General features: G+C 45.2%; 1 protein-coding gene across 1 annotated transcript in view; it reads right to left on the minus strand.

Annotated features, from left to right (window-relative positions):
* Positions 1 to 370: 370 nt before the first annotated feature.
* Positions 371 to 17,576, minus strand: part of LOC126159973 (uncharacterized) — a 215,533-nt gene continuing 198,327 nt past the window's right edge. Inside the window, exon 3 of the mRNA XM_049916781.1 lies at positions 371 to 792. Within this exon, the coding sequence (XP_049772738.1) occupies positions 748 to 792 (45 nt within the window). The 3' untranslated portion in view covers positions 371 to 747. The remainder of the gene's footprint in view (positions 793 to 17,576) is intronic.

The raw sequence follows: 17,576 nt of genomic DNA on the forward strand, positions 1-17,576 counted from the left end.
ACGATGTAAGTGTACAGGCAAACAAACAAAGGTACAATTTTAGAAACATTGGATGATTTATTCAACAGAAAGCACTCAACAAATTGAGGAATTCGATCTCTGACCCTTATGCACTGAGTTATTCAGCTTGCAATGGATTTATTACGTTACTAGATGTCCTCCCGAGGGATGTCGTGAAAAGTTGCTCGCATATCGGCCAAGTTGGACTAACGCCGTCTTGACTAGTTCAGTGTGTGAAGGACTTTCTCGTGAAAATATCATCCAGTTTTGCAGTACATCCAATCATTAGTGTGTATGCATATGTACATCACTTCTGCCGATTTCCGTCCCATTCGCATAATTTCTCCGTGGCATGTCTCTTTTTCCTCTTTTAGAGAGAATTTTCTTCATATTTGGGTACAGTATGGGGTGCCATACAACTGAGTAAATCGTCCGAGTTGGAAAGACCTTCCCCTCAGTGTTTTCGCGCTCTTTGCACTGTTTGTAGCAAGAGAAGCTCCGCATCGACAAAATATTTTCGCATAGCACGAATCGCAACTGGAGCCACAGGTACAAACACCTGTGTGTCAGCTGAAAACATGCAGAGTAATGTGGAGATTTGTTCCGTGTAATGCTGGATCGTCAATATAAAGGTCGCTTTCCAGGAGAGATGTACATCCCAGTGGTCTACCACAACGTGACAAAGTGGCCTCATTGATGTCACAGACATACGTCGCGTCTCGGAGGCACCGGCAAGTGGACGGGCCGTCACGCCTCGGCGGCAGGGAGCACGGTGGTCTCGTCGACGATCACCTTGCTGGGCTCGTTGACGATCACTTTTGTGGGCTCGTCGACGATCAGTTTGGTGGGCTCGTCGACGATCAGTTTGGTGGGCTCGTCGACGATCAGTTTGGTGGGCTCTTCGACGATTACTTTGGGCTTGCAGCGCCACCAGAGCAAGAAGATGCCGATGGCAAACAGCACCCAGAGCGCCAGTGCCCCCACCATTCGGAGCGGCGTGTGGTAGTAGTCGGTTTGCTCCGTCTTGGGCACATCGGCCCACAGCAGCGGGCACCAGGCGAAGAACATCAGGATGATCACCACACCCACCATCACCGGCAGCGCCATCATCGCCACGCTCAGCTGCCACCAGCACACGTGCATCCTGCAGACAGCACGACACACCGTTAGCACCTTCTCAAATAATTTCAGTACACTGATGAGCGAAAACATTATGACCACCTGCTTAACAGCTTGTTTGTCCATCTCTAGAACGAAATACTTCACTTATTCTGCGTATCAGGGCACAGTTTGACGGCACATTTGTGGAGGTATGTCAAGTGGTTCAAATGGCTCTAAGCACTATGGGACATAACATCTGAGGTCCCCTAGGCTTAGAAAAACCTAACTAACCTAAGGATATCGCACACATCCATGCCCATGGCAGGATACGAACCTGCGACCGTAGCAGCCGCGTGGTTCCGAACTGAAGCGCCTAGAACCGGTCGACCACAGCAGCCGGCGAGGTATGTGACATTAGATGTCTACGCATAGGTCATACACATCGCGTATACAATGGCACGCCGCTTTACATGCACCCGATAGCGACTCTGGTGACTTCCACAGGATATATACTGTGTGATCAGAAGCTTCCGGACATCTGCCTGAAAATGACTTAAAAGTCCGTGGCGCACTCCATCGGTAATGCTGGAATTCAGTACACAGTTGACCCATCCTTATTCTTGATGACAGCTTCCACTCTCACAGGCATACCTTCAATCAGGTGCTGGAAGGTTTCTTGGCGAACGGCAGACCATTGCTGCACTGAGGAGAGGTATCGACGTCGGTCGGTGAGGTCTGGCACGAAGTCGGCGTTCCGAAACATCCCAAATGTGTTCCGTAGGATTCAGGTCAGGACTCTGTGCATGCCAGTCCATTACAGGGATGTTATTGTCGTGTAAACACTCCGCCACAGGCCGTGCATTATAAATAGGTGCTCGATCGTGATGGAAGATGAAATCGCCATCCCCGAATTGCTCTTCAACAGTGGGAAGCAAGAATGTACTTCAAACATCAATGTAGGCCTGTGTAGTGTCACGCAAAACAACAAAGGATGCAAGCCTCCTCCATGAGAAACACGACCACACCATTACACCACCGCCTCCGAATTTTACTGTTGGCACTGCACACGCTGGCAGATTACGTTCGCTGGTCATTCGCCATACCCATACCCTGCCATCGGATCGCCACAGTGTGTACCGTGATTCGTCACTCCACACAACGTTTTTCCAGTGTTCAATAGTCCAATGTTGACGCCCCTTACACCAAGCGAGGCATCGTTTGGCGTTTACTGGCGTCATGTGTGGCTTCTATGCAGCCGCCCTACCGTGGAATCCATGTTTTCTCACCTCCCGCCTAACTGTACTCGCAGTGGATCCAGATGCAGTGTGGAAGTCCTGTGTGATGTTCTATTACACGTTACCACCCACTTCAACAATTGGCGGTCTCTGTCAATCAACAGACGAGGTCGGCCTTCATGCTTTTGTGCTGTGCGTGCACCTTCACTTTTCCACTTGACTATCACATCGGAAACAGTGGACCTTGGGATGTTTATGAGTGTGGAAATCTCGCTTACAGACGTATGATACAAGTGACAACCAATCACCTGACCACGTTCAAAGACAGTGAGTTCTCCGGAGCGCCCCATTTTGCTCTCTCACGATGTATGTAATGACTACTGAGGTCACTGATAGGGAGTATCTGGCAGTAGGTGACAGCACAATGCACCTAATATGAAAAACGTACGTTTTTGGGGGTGTCTGCCCCTTTCATCACATAGTGTACATCAGGCGAATTTGGTCGCTGAGACATCACCCTGAGTACACTATAATGTTCCTCAAACCCCGGTTCTGAGACAAGGACAATTATACTGCTGAAATATGATATCGCTGTCGGGATAGTTATGCATGAAAGCATGCAAGCGGTTCGTAGATGTCAGCCCGTCTTTAATTACTACCACAGGTCCTATGCAAGCACAGTACAATGCCTCCCAAAGCATAATGCTGCTCCCACCAGCATATGCATTGCAATATTATTAGACTTTCCATCGTATGAAAGCTATCAGTACCTTGGAAAGGCATTCACCAAGCTACGTATTAAATGATCAACTTACAAGATTAGACCTAATCTTTGAAAGACGTTTGCTTTATATAATTCACGTAACTGTAAAGATGTGCATCTAGTGCAACCGCTAATATATCGACAGCGCAGTCAGAGAAACATTTTAACAGAACCTCAACTGATCGTTCCGCTTCGATCTACCCGGGTTCCCGGGTTCGATTCCCGGCGGGGTCAGGGATTTTCTCGGCCTCGTGATGACTGGGTGTTGTGTGATGTCCGTAGGTTAGTTAGGTTTAAGTAGTTCTAAGTTCTAGGGGACTGATGACCATAGATGTTAAGACCCGTAGTGCTCAGAGCCATTTGAACCATCGAACTTCGATCTAAATAAAAAATATGGCGGTAAAAACTCTTGTACATCTTCAGATTTTGCCGCACTTCTTCTTGTAATGTGAAAGGGTAAAAGAGGTCGATTGTGAGCCATAAAAATGAACGCTCTTGCCAGCGTGCAGACAGCAGTTAGTAATTGGTGAAATTCAAGTCATTTGTGTTCTATACCGTAAACCGGCAAGTTATTGTTATAAAAGTGTTGAATAGTGAAAGAATTGCATCGAAAGAGAAAGATAATGAGTGTTATATTTTTTATAAAGACGTGAACCAAGAACAGGCTGAAATCTTATCGCACCAACAGTCAGAAAATTACTTATACAGGGTGAGTCACCTAACGTTACCGCTGGATATATTTCGTAAACCACATCAAATACTGACGAATGGATTCCACAGACCGAACGTGAGGAGAGGGGCTAGTGTAATTGTTCAATACAAACCATACAAAAATGCACGGTAGTATGCTTTTTAACACAAACCTAAGTTTTTTTAAATGGAACCCCGTTAGTTTTGTTAGCACATCTGAACTTATGAACAAATACGTAATCAGTGCCGTTTGTTGCATTGTAAAATGTTAATTACATCCGGAGATATTGTAACCTAAAATTGACGCTTGAGTACCACTCCTCCGCTGTTCGATCGTGTGTATCGGAGAGCACCGAATTACGTAGGGATCCAAAGGGAACAGTGCTGGACCTTAGGTACAGAAGAGACTGGAACAGCACATTACGTCCACATGCTAACACCTTTTTATTGGTCTTTTTCACTGACGCACATGTAGTTTACCATGAGGGGTGAGATACAAGTACACACGTGGTTTCCGTTTTCAATTACGGAGTGGAATGTAGTGCGCCCCGACATGTCAGGCCAATACATGTTCAATGTGGTGGCCATCATTTGCTGCACACAGTTGCAATCTCTGGCATAATGAATGTCGTACACGCCGCAGTATATCTGTTGTAATGTCGCCGTAGGCTGCCACAATACGTTGTGTCATATCCTCTGGGGTTGTAGGCACATCACGGTACACATTCTCCTTTAACGTACCCCACAGAAAGAAGTCCAGAGGTGTAAGATCAGGAGAACGGGCTGGCCAATTTATGCGTTCTCCACGTCCTATGAAACGCCCTTCGAACGTGTACCTCACCCCTCATGGCAATGTACATGTGCGTCAGTGAAAAAGACTAAGGGGGTTCCATTTAAAAAAACCTAGGTTTGTGTTAAAAAACATACTTCCGTGCATTTTTGTATGGTTTGTATTAACCAATTACACTAGCCCCTCTCCTCACGTTCGGTCTGTGGAATCCGTTCGTCAGTATTTGATGTGGTTTACGAAATATATCCAGCGGTAATGTTAGGTGACTCACCCTGTATAACTTATACTGTTTATAAATAAGCCCTAATTGCTTGTGAGAAATATTTGAATATATTTAGTGTTTACCGGAATTGTTATTCTATTCTTTTCCTTTTTTTTACCTCCATGTCACATTATTTTAATAAATGTCAATCAGCCTTTACTAGAGCAGAGAATACTGCGGCATCCTCTTCGTAGACAAAAGGCCGTTCCTTTGTCTTTCTATACAACTCATAGCCGCCCCATTTATTAATGATTTCATTTGCAAATGCAATTTTTATTGTTCATTGTTAAAGGTCCATTAGGTAATTATAAAATTCATACTGATTATGTAAAGGAATCCGGGCCGCTCTTTTCCAAACAATAGAAACCTCTGCGTAATCAAAGGCTAGCCTCCTTCTGACAACGGTCAGGAGCCAACCAGAAGACGGACGTCTTCTGCCGCATTCGTGTTTCCCGTGGCCAAACTGGGAACACTACATTCTAGTATGAAACAAAACACCTACATAAGTATTAGATTAAAATTGAAATTATTGGAATATTTCAATATTTAATTTCATTTTTTTTATCAGACTAGATAAGGCTCCCCAACACGGTATTGATAAAAGAAATTAATCTGTTCTGTTATTGTCTCATGACATCATCCGGTGGACATCGGGAAGCCATAAATGAAGTACTGAACGAAACCGTGCAAGTATTAAAAATTTCGAAAAATGACAGCAGTGAGCAAAATGGCGGATGTAAGTACGGTTTTCATTACGCATAAAATCTCGCGTCTTGTATATACACTAAAGTCCACTAAAATTGCTACACCAAAGAGAAATGCAGATGATATACGGGTATTCACTGGACAAATATACTAGAACTGACATGTGATTACATTTTCACACAATTTGAGTGCATAGATCCTAAGAAATCAGTACCCAGAACAACAACCTCCGGCCGTAATAACGGCCTTCATACGCCTGTGCTTTGAGTCAAACAGAGCTTGGATGGCGTGTACAGGTAAGGCTGCCCATGCAGCTTCAACACGATACCACAGTTCATCAAGAGTAGTGACTGGCGTACTGTGACGAGCCAGTTGTTCGGCCACCATTGACCAGACGTTTTCAATTGGTGAGAGATCTGGAGAATGTGTTGGCCAGGGCAGCAGTCGAACATTTTCTGTATCCAGAAAGGCCCATACAGGACCTGCAACATGCGGTCGTGGATAACCGCAGCCACAGTCTCCGAGCTGATAGTCCACGCTGCTGCAAAAGTTCTTGCAGACGGTTGTTGTCTTGCAAACGTCCCCACCTGTTGACTAAGGGATCGATGCGTGGCTGCACGATCCGTTACAGCCGTGCGGATAAGATGCCTGTCATCTCGACTGCTAGTGATACGAGGCCGTTGGGATCCATCACGGCGTTCCGTATTACCCTCCTGAACCCACCGATTCCATATTCTGCTAACAGTCATTGGATCTCGACCAACACGAGCGGCAATGTCGCGATACGATAAACCGCAATCGCGAGAGGCTACAATCCGACCTTTATCAAAGTCGGAAACGTGACGGTACGCATTTCTCCTTCTTATACGAGGTATCACAACAACGTTTCACCAGGTAACCCCGGTCAAGTGCTGTTTGTGTATGAGAAATCGGTTGGAAACTTTACTCGTATCAGCATGTTGTAGGTGTCGCCACCGGCGCCAACCTTGTGTGAATGCTCTCAAAAGCTAATCACTTGCGTATCACAGCATATTCTTCCTGTCGGTTACATTTCGCGTCTGTAAAACGTCATCTTCGTGATGTAGCAATTTTAATGGCCAGTAGTGTATATATAAAAACTAATCTCCGGAATTTCATCCTATCGCTGCCAATTTCCTTGCAGAATTGTTTATCTACGTAGTTAGAATTCGTTTCTGACCATCTCTTTAGGCAAAGTTTATTTGTTAGCGTTATTAGCGTCTCCATTGTTACTACGGTTAAGAACACAAGATGGATGCCATAATAGCAGGATTCAGTGTCTAATAGGTGATTGTCAGTTATTTTCAAAGCTAGATGCCATCTTGTCTTCTACCCGGCATAGCTCTGCAATTGTCAGCTGTCGCGGTGTGACATTTGACTATCAGAAAGCGTCGCAGCGTGCACATCTGAGAGTTGACGATCGGCGTGCCGAGAAAGATTTCTCTGAGCAGTTACGTCACAAGCTTGAAAATAAACATGGCAGATGACAGATGCAAGACGACAAACAGTGTGGATGGCGGTTATGACACAATTGTCAAGTCATACCCTCTACGTTCGCGAACGGGAACAGGCAGACCCGATTTTTGCTCGAGTATCATGTCGTTTTTGGAAACCCAGAATCTACTATGTAGGAATCTACATGGATTCCGGAAACAGCGATCGTGTGAGACCCAACTCGCTTTATTTGCTCATGAGACCCATAAAATATTAGATACAGGCTCCCAGGTAGATGCTATTTTCCTTGACTTCCGGAAGGCGTTCGATACAGTTCCGCACTGTCGCCTGATAAACAAAGTAAGAGCCTACGGAATATCAGACCAGCTGTGTGGCTGGATTGAAGATTTTTTAGCAAACAGAACACAGCATGTTGTTATCAATGGAGAGACGTCTACAGACGTTAAAGTAACCTCTGGCGTGCCACAGGGGAGTGTTATGGGACCATTGCTTTTAAAAAAAAAATGGCTCTGAGCACTATGGGACTCAACTGCAGTGGTCATAAGTCCCCAAGAACTTAGAACTACCTAAACCTAACTAACCTAAGGACAGCACACAACAACCAGCCATCACGAGGCAGAGAAAATCCCTGACCCCGCCGGGAATCGAACCCGGGAACCCGGGCGTGGGAAGCGAGAACGCTACCGCACGACCATTGCTTTTCACAATATATATAAATGACCTAGTAGATAGTGTCGGAAGTTCCATGCGGCTTTTCGCGGATGAAGCTGTAATATACAGACAAGTTTCAGCATTAGAAATTTGTAGCGAAATGCAGGAAGATATGCAGCGGATAGCCACTTGGTGCAGGGAGTGGCAACTGACCCTTAACATAGACAAATGTAATGTAATGCGAATACATAGAAAGAAGGACCCTTTATTGTACCATTATATGATAGCGGAACAAACACTGGTAGCAGTTACTTCTGTAAAATATCTGGAAATATGCGTGCGGAACGATTTGAAGTGGAATGATCATATAAAATTAATTGTTGGTAAGGCGGGTACCAAGTTGAGGTTCATTGGGAGAGTCCTTAGAAAATGTAGTCCATCAACAAAGGAGGTGGCTTACAAAACACTCGTTCGACCTATACTCGAGTATTGCTCATCAGTGTGGGATCCGTACCAGATCGGGTTGACGGAAGAGATAGAGAAGATCCAAAGAAGAGCGGCGCCTTTCGTCACAGGATTATTTGGTAACCGTGATAGCGTTACGGAGACGTTTAGTAAACTCGAGTGGCAGACTCTGCAAGAGAGGCGCTCTGCATCGCGGTGTAGCTTGCTCGCCAGGTTTCGAGAGGGTGCGTTTCTGGATGAGGTATCCAATATATTGCTTCCCCCTACTTATACCTCCCGAGGAGATCACGAATGTAAAATCAGAGAGATTCGAGCGCGCACTGAGGCTTTCCGGCAGTCGTTCTTCCCGCGAACCGTACGCGACTGGAACAGGAAAGTGAGGTAATGACAGTGGCACGTAAAGTGCCCTCCGCCACACACCGTTGGGTGGCTTGCGGAGTATAAATGTAGGTGTAGATGTAGATGTAGATTCACGAATGGGGACAGCGGCAGACGACCATAGTGTGCGTGACGTATCGTCACAGCAAGCGGGAGAATTTTCGATGGTTGAAATGATAAGAATTTTTCTTTAAGAAAGATAACAGGAGACTCTGCAAAGGGAAGCTTATAAATCACAAAAACAGGTTGACAGACAAGAAAGGGAACCAAAAGAAAGGGAAAATGAACAAAGGGAAAAACAGGAACCGAAGCAAAAGGAACCGTAGACAGAGTGAATAACTGCAAAATGCGATGCAGAGGATACATTTTATTGTGCATATATCTTGTTAGAATTTTGTGACAAACGGCAATCACATGTACTAATTTTCTATGAAGCATCCTCACAATGTAAGTGTACTAGATTTTTATATATTTTTTTAAAAAGTGTAGTTGATTCACTTGTTGAATATTTTTTCCACATAATCGCTATTCTCTTCGGTTCATGTGGTGAATTGTGGCAGGAACTTCTTTATGTCCTCCTCGGAGGACGACGCTCCTTGCTCCAATTTGGAACCTCTTTCTGTACCTCCTCATCGGTTGAATATTTAATTCCACTAGGGTGTGCCTTCAAGGAGGTGAAAAGATAGTAATCTGAAAGTGCCCATGTGTTGGTTCCAATTTAGCGTATTCGTAACTGTAATCCCTTAGCATTTTGTTGAATTGACATACTTTAGATTTGTGTGATTTACCATCTGATCGAAATTTAACGGACTCCTTTTTAGGACTCACGTGGATGACTTTATACTATTCATTACATAGAGTCAAATGCCACTTTTCGATCCATAAAGATATCCTGCCTAAATCAGTTTGCTATTGGTTGTGATCTTTTGATGACTTTACAAGACGGTAAATGATACCATCGTCAGCAAAATGTCTAAGACGGATGCTTAGATTGTCGCTCGAGTGATTTATACGGGTTAGGAACAGTAGAGGAGTTATAACGCTTCTTTTGGGAACGGCAGGTATCACAGAAGATGTTGAATTTAATAGACGAAAACAGATAATGTTAAAATGCAGCAAATGAAGCTAGCGAAATGGAATACAGAAGCCTAAAAAATGAGATAGCCAGGAAGTAGAAAGACTAAGCAGGTATAGCTAGAGGATAAATGCAAGGCTGTAGTAGCAGATATAACTAGGTGAAAGGTAGAGACAGGCGACTGGAATATTAAAGATACTTTTGGAGATAAGAAAAGCAACTGTATGATTGTCAACAGCTCTGGTGGGAGGTCAGTACTTAGGAGAGAAAAGAGAGGAGACGGCGTATATAGAGAGGCTCTACACAGGAAATTAACTTGAAGATAATATCACATAATGAGAAGAAGAAGATGAAGGTGAAGATGAGATATTGCGAGAGGAATTTGACAGATCACTGAAAGACCTAAGCCGAAAATAGCCATGGTGTGGACGACGCTCCCTCGCATCATAGCTGCTGAAGTCATAAATTAATTGTTCCCCCCAAAAGCGCAATATACACGGTACAGTCACAATAATGCCACTACCACCTATGTTCGATCTCAATGTGCGACGGCCAATCACAGACGGTTACTGCCACACTAGCAGTGAAGGCACATAAAGTGTGTCGGGGGGGACGCTGAAAACACTGCAAAAGTCGTCGCAACGCGGAAACGGAGCGATTTATTTGACGTAAGGCTCGAGCTCTCAGCTGATACACGACTACAGTGCTGTAAGTTAAGTGTTTATCTTTTCTGTATGTTTTTCATGTAATATTCACTAGACTCTCGCTAATCTGGCCATTCCTGGCACATATGGGTGCCGGATTAGCGCAAGTACCGGATTATTGAGTCTTTGAATTTTTTGTTTATTCATTTTATTATGAAAACATAGGGGATATAGTGTACTGTACTTTATCAAACGAAGGATACAATTTTAGCACATACACGATATGCTTTATTAAATCCAAAAATATATTAATTTTCAAAGAAATCATAGTCCTTGAGTGTACACTATATTGTACATAGTATTATACAGGGTGGTCCATTGATAGTAACCGGGACAAATATCTCACGAAATAAGCATCAAACGAAAACAAACGAAACTTGTCTATCTTGAAGGGGGAACCAGATGGCGCTATGGTTGGCCCACTACATGGCACTGCCATACTTCAAACGGATATCAACTGCGTCTTTTTAAACAGGAACCCCCATTTTTTATTACATATTCGTGTAGTACGTCAAGAAATATGAATCTTTTAGTTGGAGCACTTTTTTACTTTTTTCGCTTTGTGATAGATGGCGCTGTAATAGTCACAATCGTATAAGTACGTGGTATCACCTAGCATTTCGCCAGTGCGGACGGTATTTGCTTCGTGATACATTATCCGTGTTAAAATGGACCGTTTACCAATTGCGGAAAAGGTCGATATCGTGTTGATGTATGTCTATTGTGATCAGAATGTCCAACGGGCGTGTGCTATGTATGCTGCTCGGTATCCTTGACGACATCATCCAAGTGTCCGGACCGTTTCTGAAAGTGTTTGTATGGCCGTACCTTTATGTAACACCCCATATAATAAAGTTTATATCAAAGCTATTCTGATTATTCTTACACCAAAATCTTCATTCTTAAAACACTTTCATTGTTCTAAAATTTCTTTGTATTCAGGTTCCACATTATCTAGTTAGACAATCATAAACTTTATGAAAATTGTTGCTGTTTTTCCAGCCGTTCACTGGTAAGTTACCTTAAATGCAGCTGCTTTTACCTTTATAATCGGGCCACTCACTGGAATTCCTTTACTGCTTTGTTGTACGAACCATCTATAAACAGCTACATCCAGTTCTTCATTCTCACTCTTTTGCGTAACCTTCCGTTTTCGCACCTCACTATCCATACATTGAGTACTGTCGAATAACATCTTGTTTCTTTTTGATGTCATAAGTAGTTGCTCGTCCAGCATTGAACTCAGCAGCAATGGCTTTCTGTGAAGAACCTCGATTTAACTTGTCTAAAATTTGGAGTTTCTGCTTGAGGTCTAGGGTAACTTGTTTCCTTTTAGAAGACCTGATACCGAACTGTAAAGAAAGCTACAATTTCAAATACTGTATACAAAGCATTGTTCAACTAAGCATTGTTGCGCACGATAATTCATTGTGCACGTGTTTCTGGATGTGCGCCGGATTACTGACAAGGGAACCACCCCATCGCACGCCCCTCAGATTTAGTTATAAGTTGTCACAGTGGCTAGGCCTTGAAAAACTGAACACAGATCAATCAACAAAACAGAAAGAAGTTGTATGGAACAATGAAAAAAATACGCAAAATATACAAAGTGAGTAGTCCATGTGCAAGGAAGGCAACATCAAGGATCACATGATGTTAGGAGCGCCTTGGTTAGCGTGAGCAGCTGCGAAGCGATAGGTCCTTGGTTCAATTCTTCCTTGGAGTGAAAAGTTTAATTTTTTATTTTCAGACAATTATCAATGTTCAGGCACTCACAAATAAACAACTTCGCTCTCCAAAATTCCAGGACATGTTCAGATTTGCTTGGACATATGCAGGATTTGACGGTTTACACACGGAAAAATTTGAAAACTTTAAAAACAAATGTTTTGACAGAGCACAGGGAAAACTGTGCGACTCTGAACTGTTGCATTCATTTGTTGCAGTTTGTGTGACAAACTCTTATGTTTTCATCACTTTTTTGGGAGTGATTATCACATGCACAAGAAAACCTAAATCGGACAAGGTAGAAGAATCTTTTTACCCATTCGCCAAGTGTACAAGTTAGGTGGGTCGACAACATATTCCTGCCATGTGACGCACATGCCGTCACCAGTGTCGTGTAGAATATATCAGACGTGTTTTCCTGTGGAGGAATCGGTTGACCTATGACCTTGCGGTCAAATGTTTTCGGTTCCCATTGGAGGGGCACGTCCTTTCGTCTATTAATCGCACGGTTTTGCGGTGCGGTCGCAAAACACAGACACTAAAATTATTACAGTGAACAGAGACGTCAATGAACGAACGGACAGATCATAACTTGGCGAAAATAAAGAAAGTAAAGTTTCCACTCGAGGGAAGACTTGAACCTCTCGTTCCGCAGCTGCTCACGCTAACCACGAAACCATGGCGCTCCTGGGCTCATATCCTTGATGTTGCCTATGTTGCTCATGGATTACTCAGTTTGTGTGTTTTGCTTATTTTTTCCATAGTTCCACACAACTTCTTTCTGTTTTCTCGATTGATCTGTGTTCAGTTTTTCAAGGCCTATCCACTGTGCTAACTTATAACTAAATCTGAGGGGGGTGCGATGGGGAGGTTCCCTTGTGAGAGACCGGACTACTGAGGGCCGAAATATGGTTCAAATGGCTCTGAGCACTATGGGACTTAACATCTGAGGTCATCAGTCCCCTAGAACTTAGAACTACTAAAACCTAACTAACCTAAGCACATCACACACATCCAGGGCCCAGGCAGGATCTGAACCTGCGACCGTAGCAGTCGCGCGGTTCCGGACTGAACGCCTAGAACCGCTCGGCCACCACGGCCGGCGTACTGAGGGCCGAATTAGCGAGAGTCTAGTGCGTGTTTCTCTGCTTGAGGCTTATTCTCGCGTTTTTGTAAGTGTAAACTCATTGTCTGTAGCGCAATAGCTGCTCACTGAAGAGCCAGCTACGTAGCCCATTGGTGCATCAGCTTCTGTTGCTGACATATCGGCATGGTGGCGAGTTGCATATCTAGGATTGTCTGCTTTTGTTGTTTACTTCTAGGGTGGCTAGGACGTGTGTGGTCTGTCAGCTTCAGGCTGCTGCCGAGGGGTGTAACGACGTTGGAGCACCTGACGTGTCGCACGGGACACCCCTGGTGTCGCTCCGTTTGCCCACGGGCTCTGCTTCCGAGGCACCTCCTGGTGAAGAACACTCGGTGGATCCGCCCTCACGGCAGGGTGAGTGGCGGGTATTCTTGGTACAATCTAGACACCGTGGATCTCGTAATAGTGAATTCCCTGACGACTGACGAAAGGGAATGTGAGATACGCCTAGCTCCAACTACGATTCAGCGTTCAAAGGCTGCTAATTCTTGCCGTGCAGCCATGATCACATCGCAGACTTTTTCAGTAAATAGGAGGACATAAGATGAAAACCAACAAAAGCAAAACGAGGATAATGGAATGTAGTCGAATGAAGTCGGGTGATGCTGAGGGAAATAGATTAGGAAAAGAGACACTGAAAGTAGTAAAGGAGTTTTGCTATTCGGGGAGCAAAATAACTGATGATGGTCGAAATAGAGAGGATATAAAATGTAGACTGGCAGTGGCAAGGAAAGCGTTTCTGAAGAAGAGAAATTTGTTAACATCGAGTATAGATTTAAGTGTCAGGTTCAAAATGGCTCTGAGCACTATGGGACTTGGAAGAGCAGTTGAACGGAATGGACAGTGTCTTGAAAGGAGGGTATAAGATGAACATCAACGAAAGCAAAACGAGGACAATGGAATGTAGTCGAATTAAGTCGGGTGATGCTGAGGGAATTAGATTAGGAAATGAGACACTTAAAGTAGTAAAGGAGTTTTGCTATTCGGGGAGCAAAATAACTGATGATGGTCGAAGTATAGAGGATATAAAATGTAGACTAGCAATGGGAAGGAAAGCTTTTCTGAAGAAGAGAAATTTGTCAACATCGAGTATAGATTTAAGTGTCAGGAAGCCGTTTCTGAAAGTATTTGTATGGAGTGTAGCCATGTATGGAAGTGAAACATGGACAATAAATACACTCCTGGAAATTGAAATAAGAACACCGTGAATTCATTGTCCCAGGAAGGGGAAACTTTATTGACACATTCCTGGGGTCAGATACATCACATGATCACACTGACAGAACCACAGGCACATAGACACAGGCAACAGAGCATGCACAATGTCGGTACTACTACAGTGTATATCCACCTTTCGCAGCAATGCAGGCTGCTATTCTCCCATGGAGACGATCGTAGAGATGCTGGATGTAGTCCTGTGGAACGGCTTGCCATGCCATTTCCACCTGGCGCCTCAGTTGGACCAGCGTTCGTGCTGGACGTGCAGACCGCGTGAGACGACGCTTCATCCAGTCCCAAACATGCTCAATGGGGGAGAGATCCGGAGATCTTGCTGGCCAGGGTAGTTGACTTACACCTTCTAGAGCACGTTGGGTGGCACGGGATACATGCGGAAGTGCATTGTCCTGTTGGAACAGCAAGTTCCCTTGCCGGTCTAGGAATGGTAGAACGATGGGTTCGATGACGGTTTGGATGTACCGTGCACTATTCAGTGTTCCCTCGACAATCACCAGTGGTGTACAGCCAGTGTAGGAGATCGCTCCCCACACCATGATGCTGGGTGTTGGCCCTGTGTGCCTCGGTCGTATGCTGTCCTGATTGTGGCGCTCACCTGCACGGCGCCAAACACGCATACGACCATCATTGGCACCAAGGCAGAAGCGACTCTCATCGCTGAAGACGACACGTCTCCATTCGTCCCTCCATTCACGCCTGTCGCAACACCTTTGGAGGCGGGCTGCACGATGTTGGGGCATGAGCGGAAGACGGCCTAACGGTGTGCGGGACCGTAGCCCAGCTTCATGGAGACGGTTGCGAATGGTCCTCGTCGATACCCAAGGAGCAACAGTGTCCCTAATTTGCTGGGAAGTGGCGGTGCGGTCCCCTACGGCACTGCGTAGGATCCTACGGTCTTGGCGTGCATCCGTGCGTCGCTGCGGTCCGGTCCCAGGTCGACGGGCACGTGCACCTTCCGCCGACCACTGGCGACAACATCGATGTACTGTGGAGACCTCACGCACCACGTGTTGAGCAATTCGTCGGTACGTCCACCCGGCCTCCCGCATGCCCACTATACGCCCTCGCTCAAAGTCCGTCAACTGCACATACGGTTCACGTCCACGCTGTCGCGGCATGCTACCAGTGTTAAAGACTGCGATGGAGCTCCGTATGCCACGTCAAACTGTCTGATACTGACGGCGGCGGTGCACAAATGCTGCGCAGCTAGCGCCATTCGACGGCCAAGACCGCGGTTCCTGGTGTGTCCGCTGTGCCGTGCGTGTGATCATTGCTTGTACAGCCCTCTCGCAGTGTCCGGAGCAAGTATGGTGGGTCTGACACACCGGTGTCAATGTGTTCTTTTTTCCATTTCCAGGAGTGTAGTTTGGACAAGAAGAGAATAGAAGCTTTCGAAATGTGGTGTTACAGGAGAATGCTGAAGATTAGATGGGAAGATCACATAACTAATGAGGAGGTATGAATAGAATTGTGGAGAAGAGGAGTTTGTGGCACAACTTGACTAGAAGAAGGTATCGGTTGCTAGTACATGTTCTGAGGCATCAAGGGATCACCAGTTTAGTATTGAAGGGCAGCGTGGAGGGTAAAAATCGTAGAGGGAGACCAAGGGATGAATACACAAAGCAGATTCAGAAGGATGTAGGCTGCAGTAAGTACTGGGAGATGAAGATGCTTGCACAGGATATAGTAGCGTGGAGAGCTGCATCAAATCAGTCTCAAGACTGAAGACCACAACAACAACAACAACATTTCAGTAAATCAATTGAGTACAACTGACAACTCGCCACTGCACTGCCCTTTTATACCTTGTCTACGTGATACTAATGCCACGCATAAATGTCGATACCACTATCGAGTGACCTTCGTCGCCTTGGTGTATACCATGCATCTATGACAGAGGAAATTAGACAGGTACGTCACATATACAGTAGGACCTTGATAGTACGGTATGATTGGGGATCTGTAGATTCCTGATTACCAGTTATTCATGATTATCGATGTCGTTCTTAAAAATCTGCTTTAAAAAACCGGATATTAGCAAAACCTGTACTGCATGTGGGCCCATACTTGTGGGCAAGAGCGGGACGGTAACCCCTTCCTCCCCTAGCTCTCAAGGACGTCGCTGCCGGTAAAAGTGAGACACGTACGTAACAAATGCTAAATATGTCGAGAAAATGTCTTCTCCAATTTGTAGATAGTACCTACGAGGTGAATTCAAGTGCAATGGCCTCCGATTTTTTTTCTAATTAACTACTCACCCGAAATCGATGTAACTGGCGTTACTTCTCGACGTAATCGCCCTGCAGACGTACTCATTTTTCACAACCCTGACGCCATGATTCCATGGCAGTGGCGAAGGCTTCTTTAGGAGTCAGTTTTGACCACTGGAAAATCGCTGAGGCAATAGCAGCACGGCTGGTGAATGTGCGGCCACGGAGAGTGTCTTTCATTGTTGGAAAAACCCAAAAGTCACTAGGAGCCAGGTCAGGTGAGTAGGGAGCATGAGGAATCACTTCAAAGTTGTTATCACGAAGAAACTGTTGCGTAACGTTAGCTCGATGTGCGGGTGCGTCGTCTTGGTGAAACAGCACACGCGCAGCCCTTCCCAGACGTTTCTGTTGCAGTGCAGGAAGGAATTTGTTCTTCAAAACATTTTCGTAGGATGCACCTGTTACCGTAGTGCCCTTTGGAACGCAATGCGTAAGAATTACATCCTCGCTGTCCCAGAACATGGACACCATCATTCTTTCAGCACTGGCTGTTACCCGAAATTTTTTTGGTGGCGGTAAATCTGTGTGCTTCCATTGAGCTGACTGGCGCTTTGTTTCTGGATTGAAAAATGGCATCCACGTCTCATCCATTGTCACAACCGACGAAAAGGATGTCCCATTCATGCTTTCGTTGCGCGTCAAGATTCGTTGGCAACATGCCACACGGGCAGCCATGTGGTCGTCCGTCAGCATTCGTGGCACCCACCTGGATGACACTTTTCGCATTTTCAGGTCGTCATGCAGGATTGTGTGCACAGAACCCACAGAAATGCCAACTCTGGAGGCGATCTGTTCAACAGTCATTCGGCGATCCCCCAAAACAATTCTCTCCACTTTCTCGACCGTGTCGTCAGACCAGCTTGTGCGAGCCCGAGGTTGTTTCGGTTTGTTGTCACATGATGTTCT

Source organism: Schistocerca cancellata, unplaced genomic scaffold (genome assembly GCF_023864275.1).
Source record: "Schistocerca cancellata isolate TAMUIC-IGC-003103 unplaced genomic scaffold, iqSchCanc2.1 HiC_scaffold_1150, whole genome shotgun sequence".
In the NCBI taxonomy this organism is placed as follows: domain Eukaryota; kingdom Metazoa; phylum Arthropoda; class Insecta; order Orthoptera; family Acrididae; genus Schistocerca; species Schistocerca cancellata.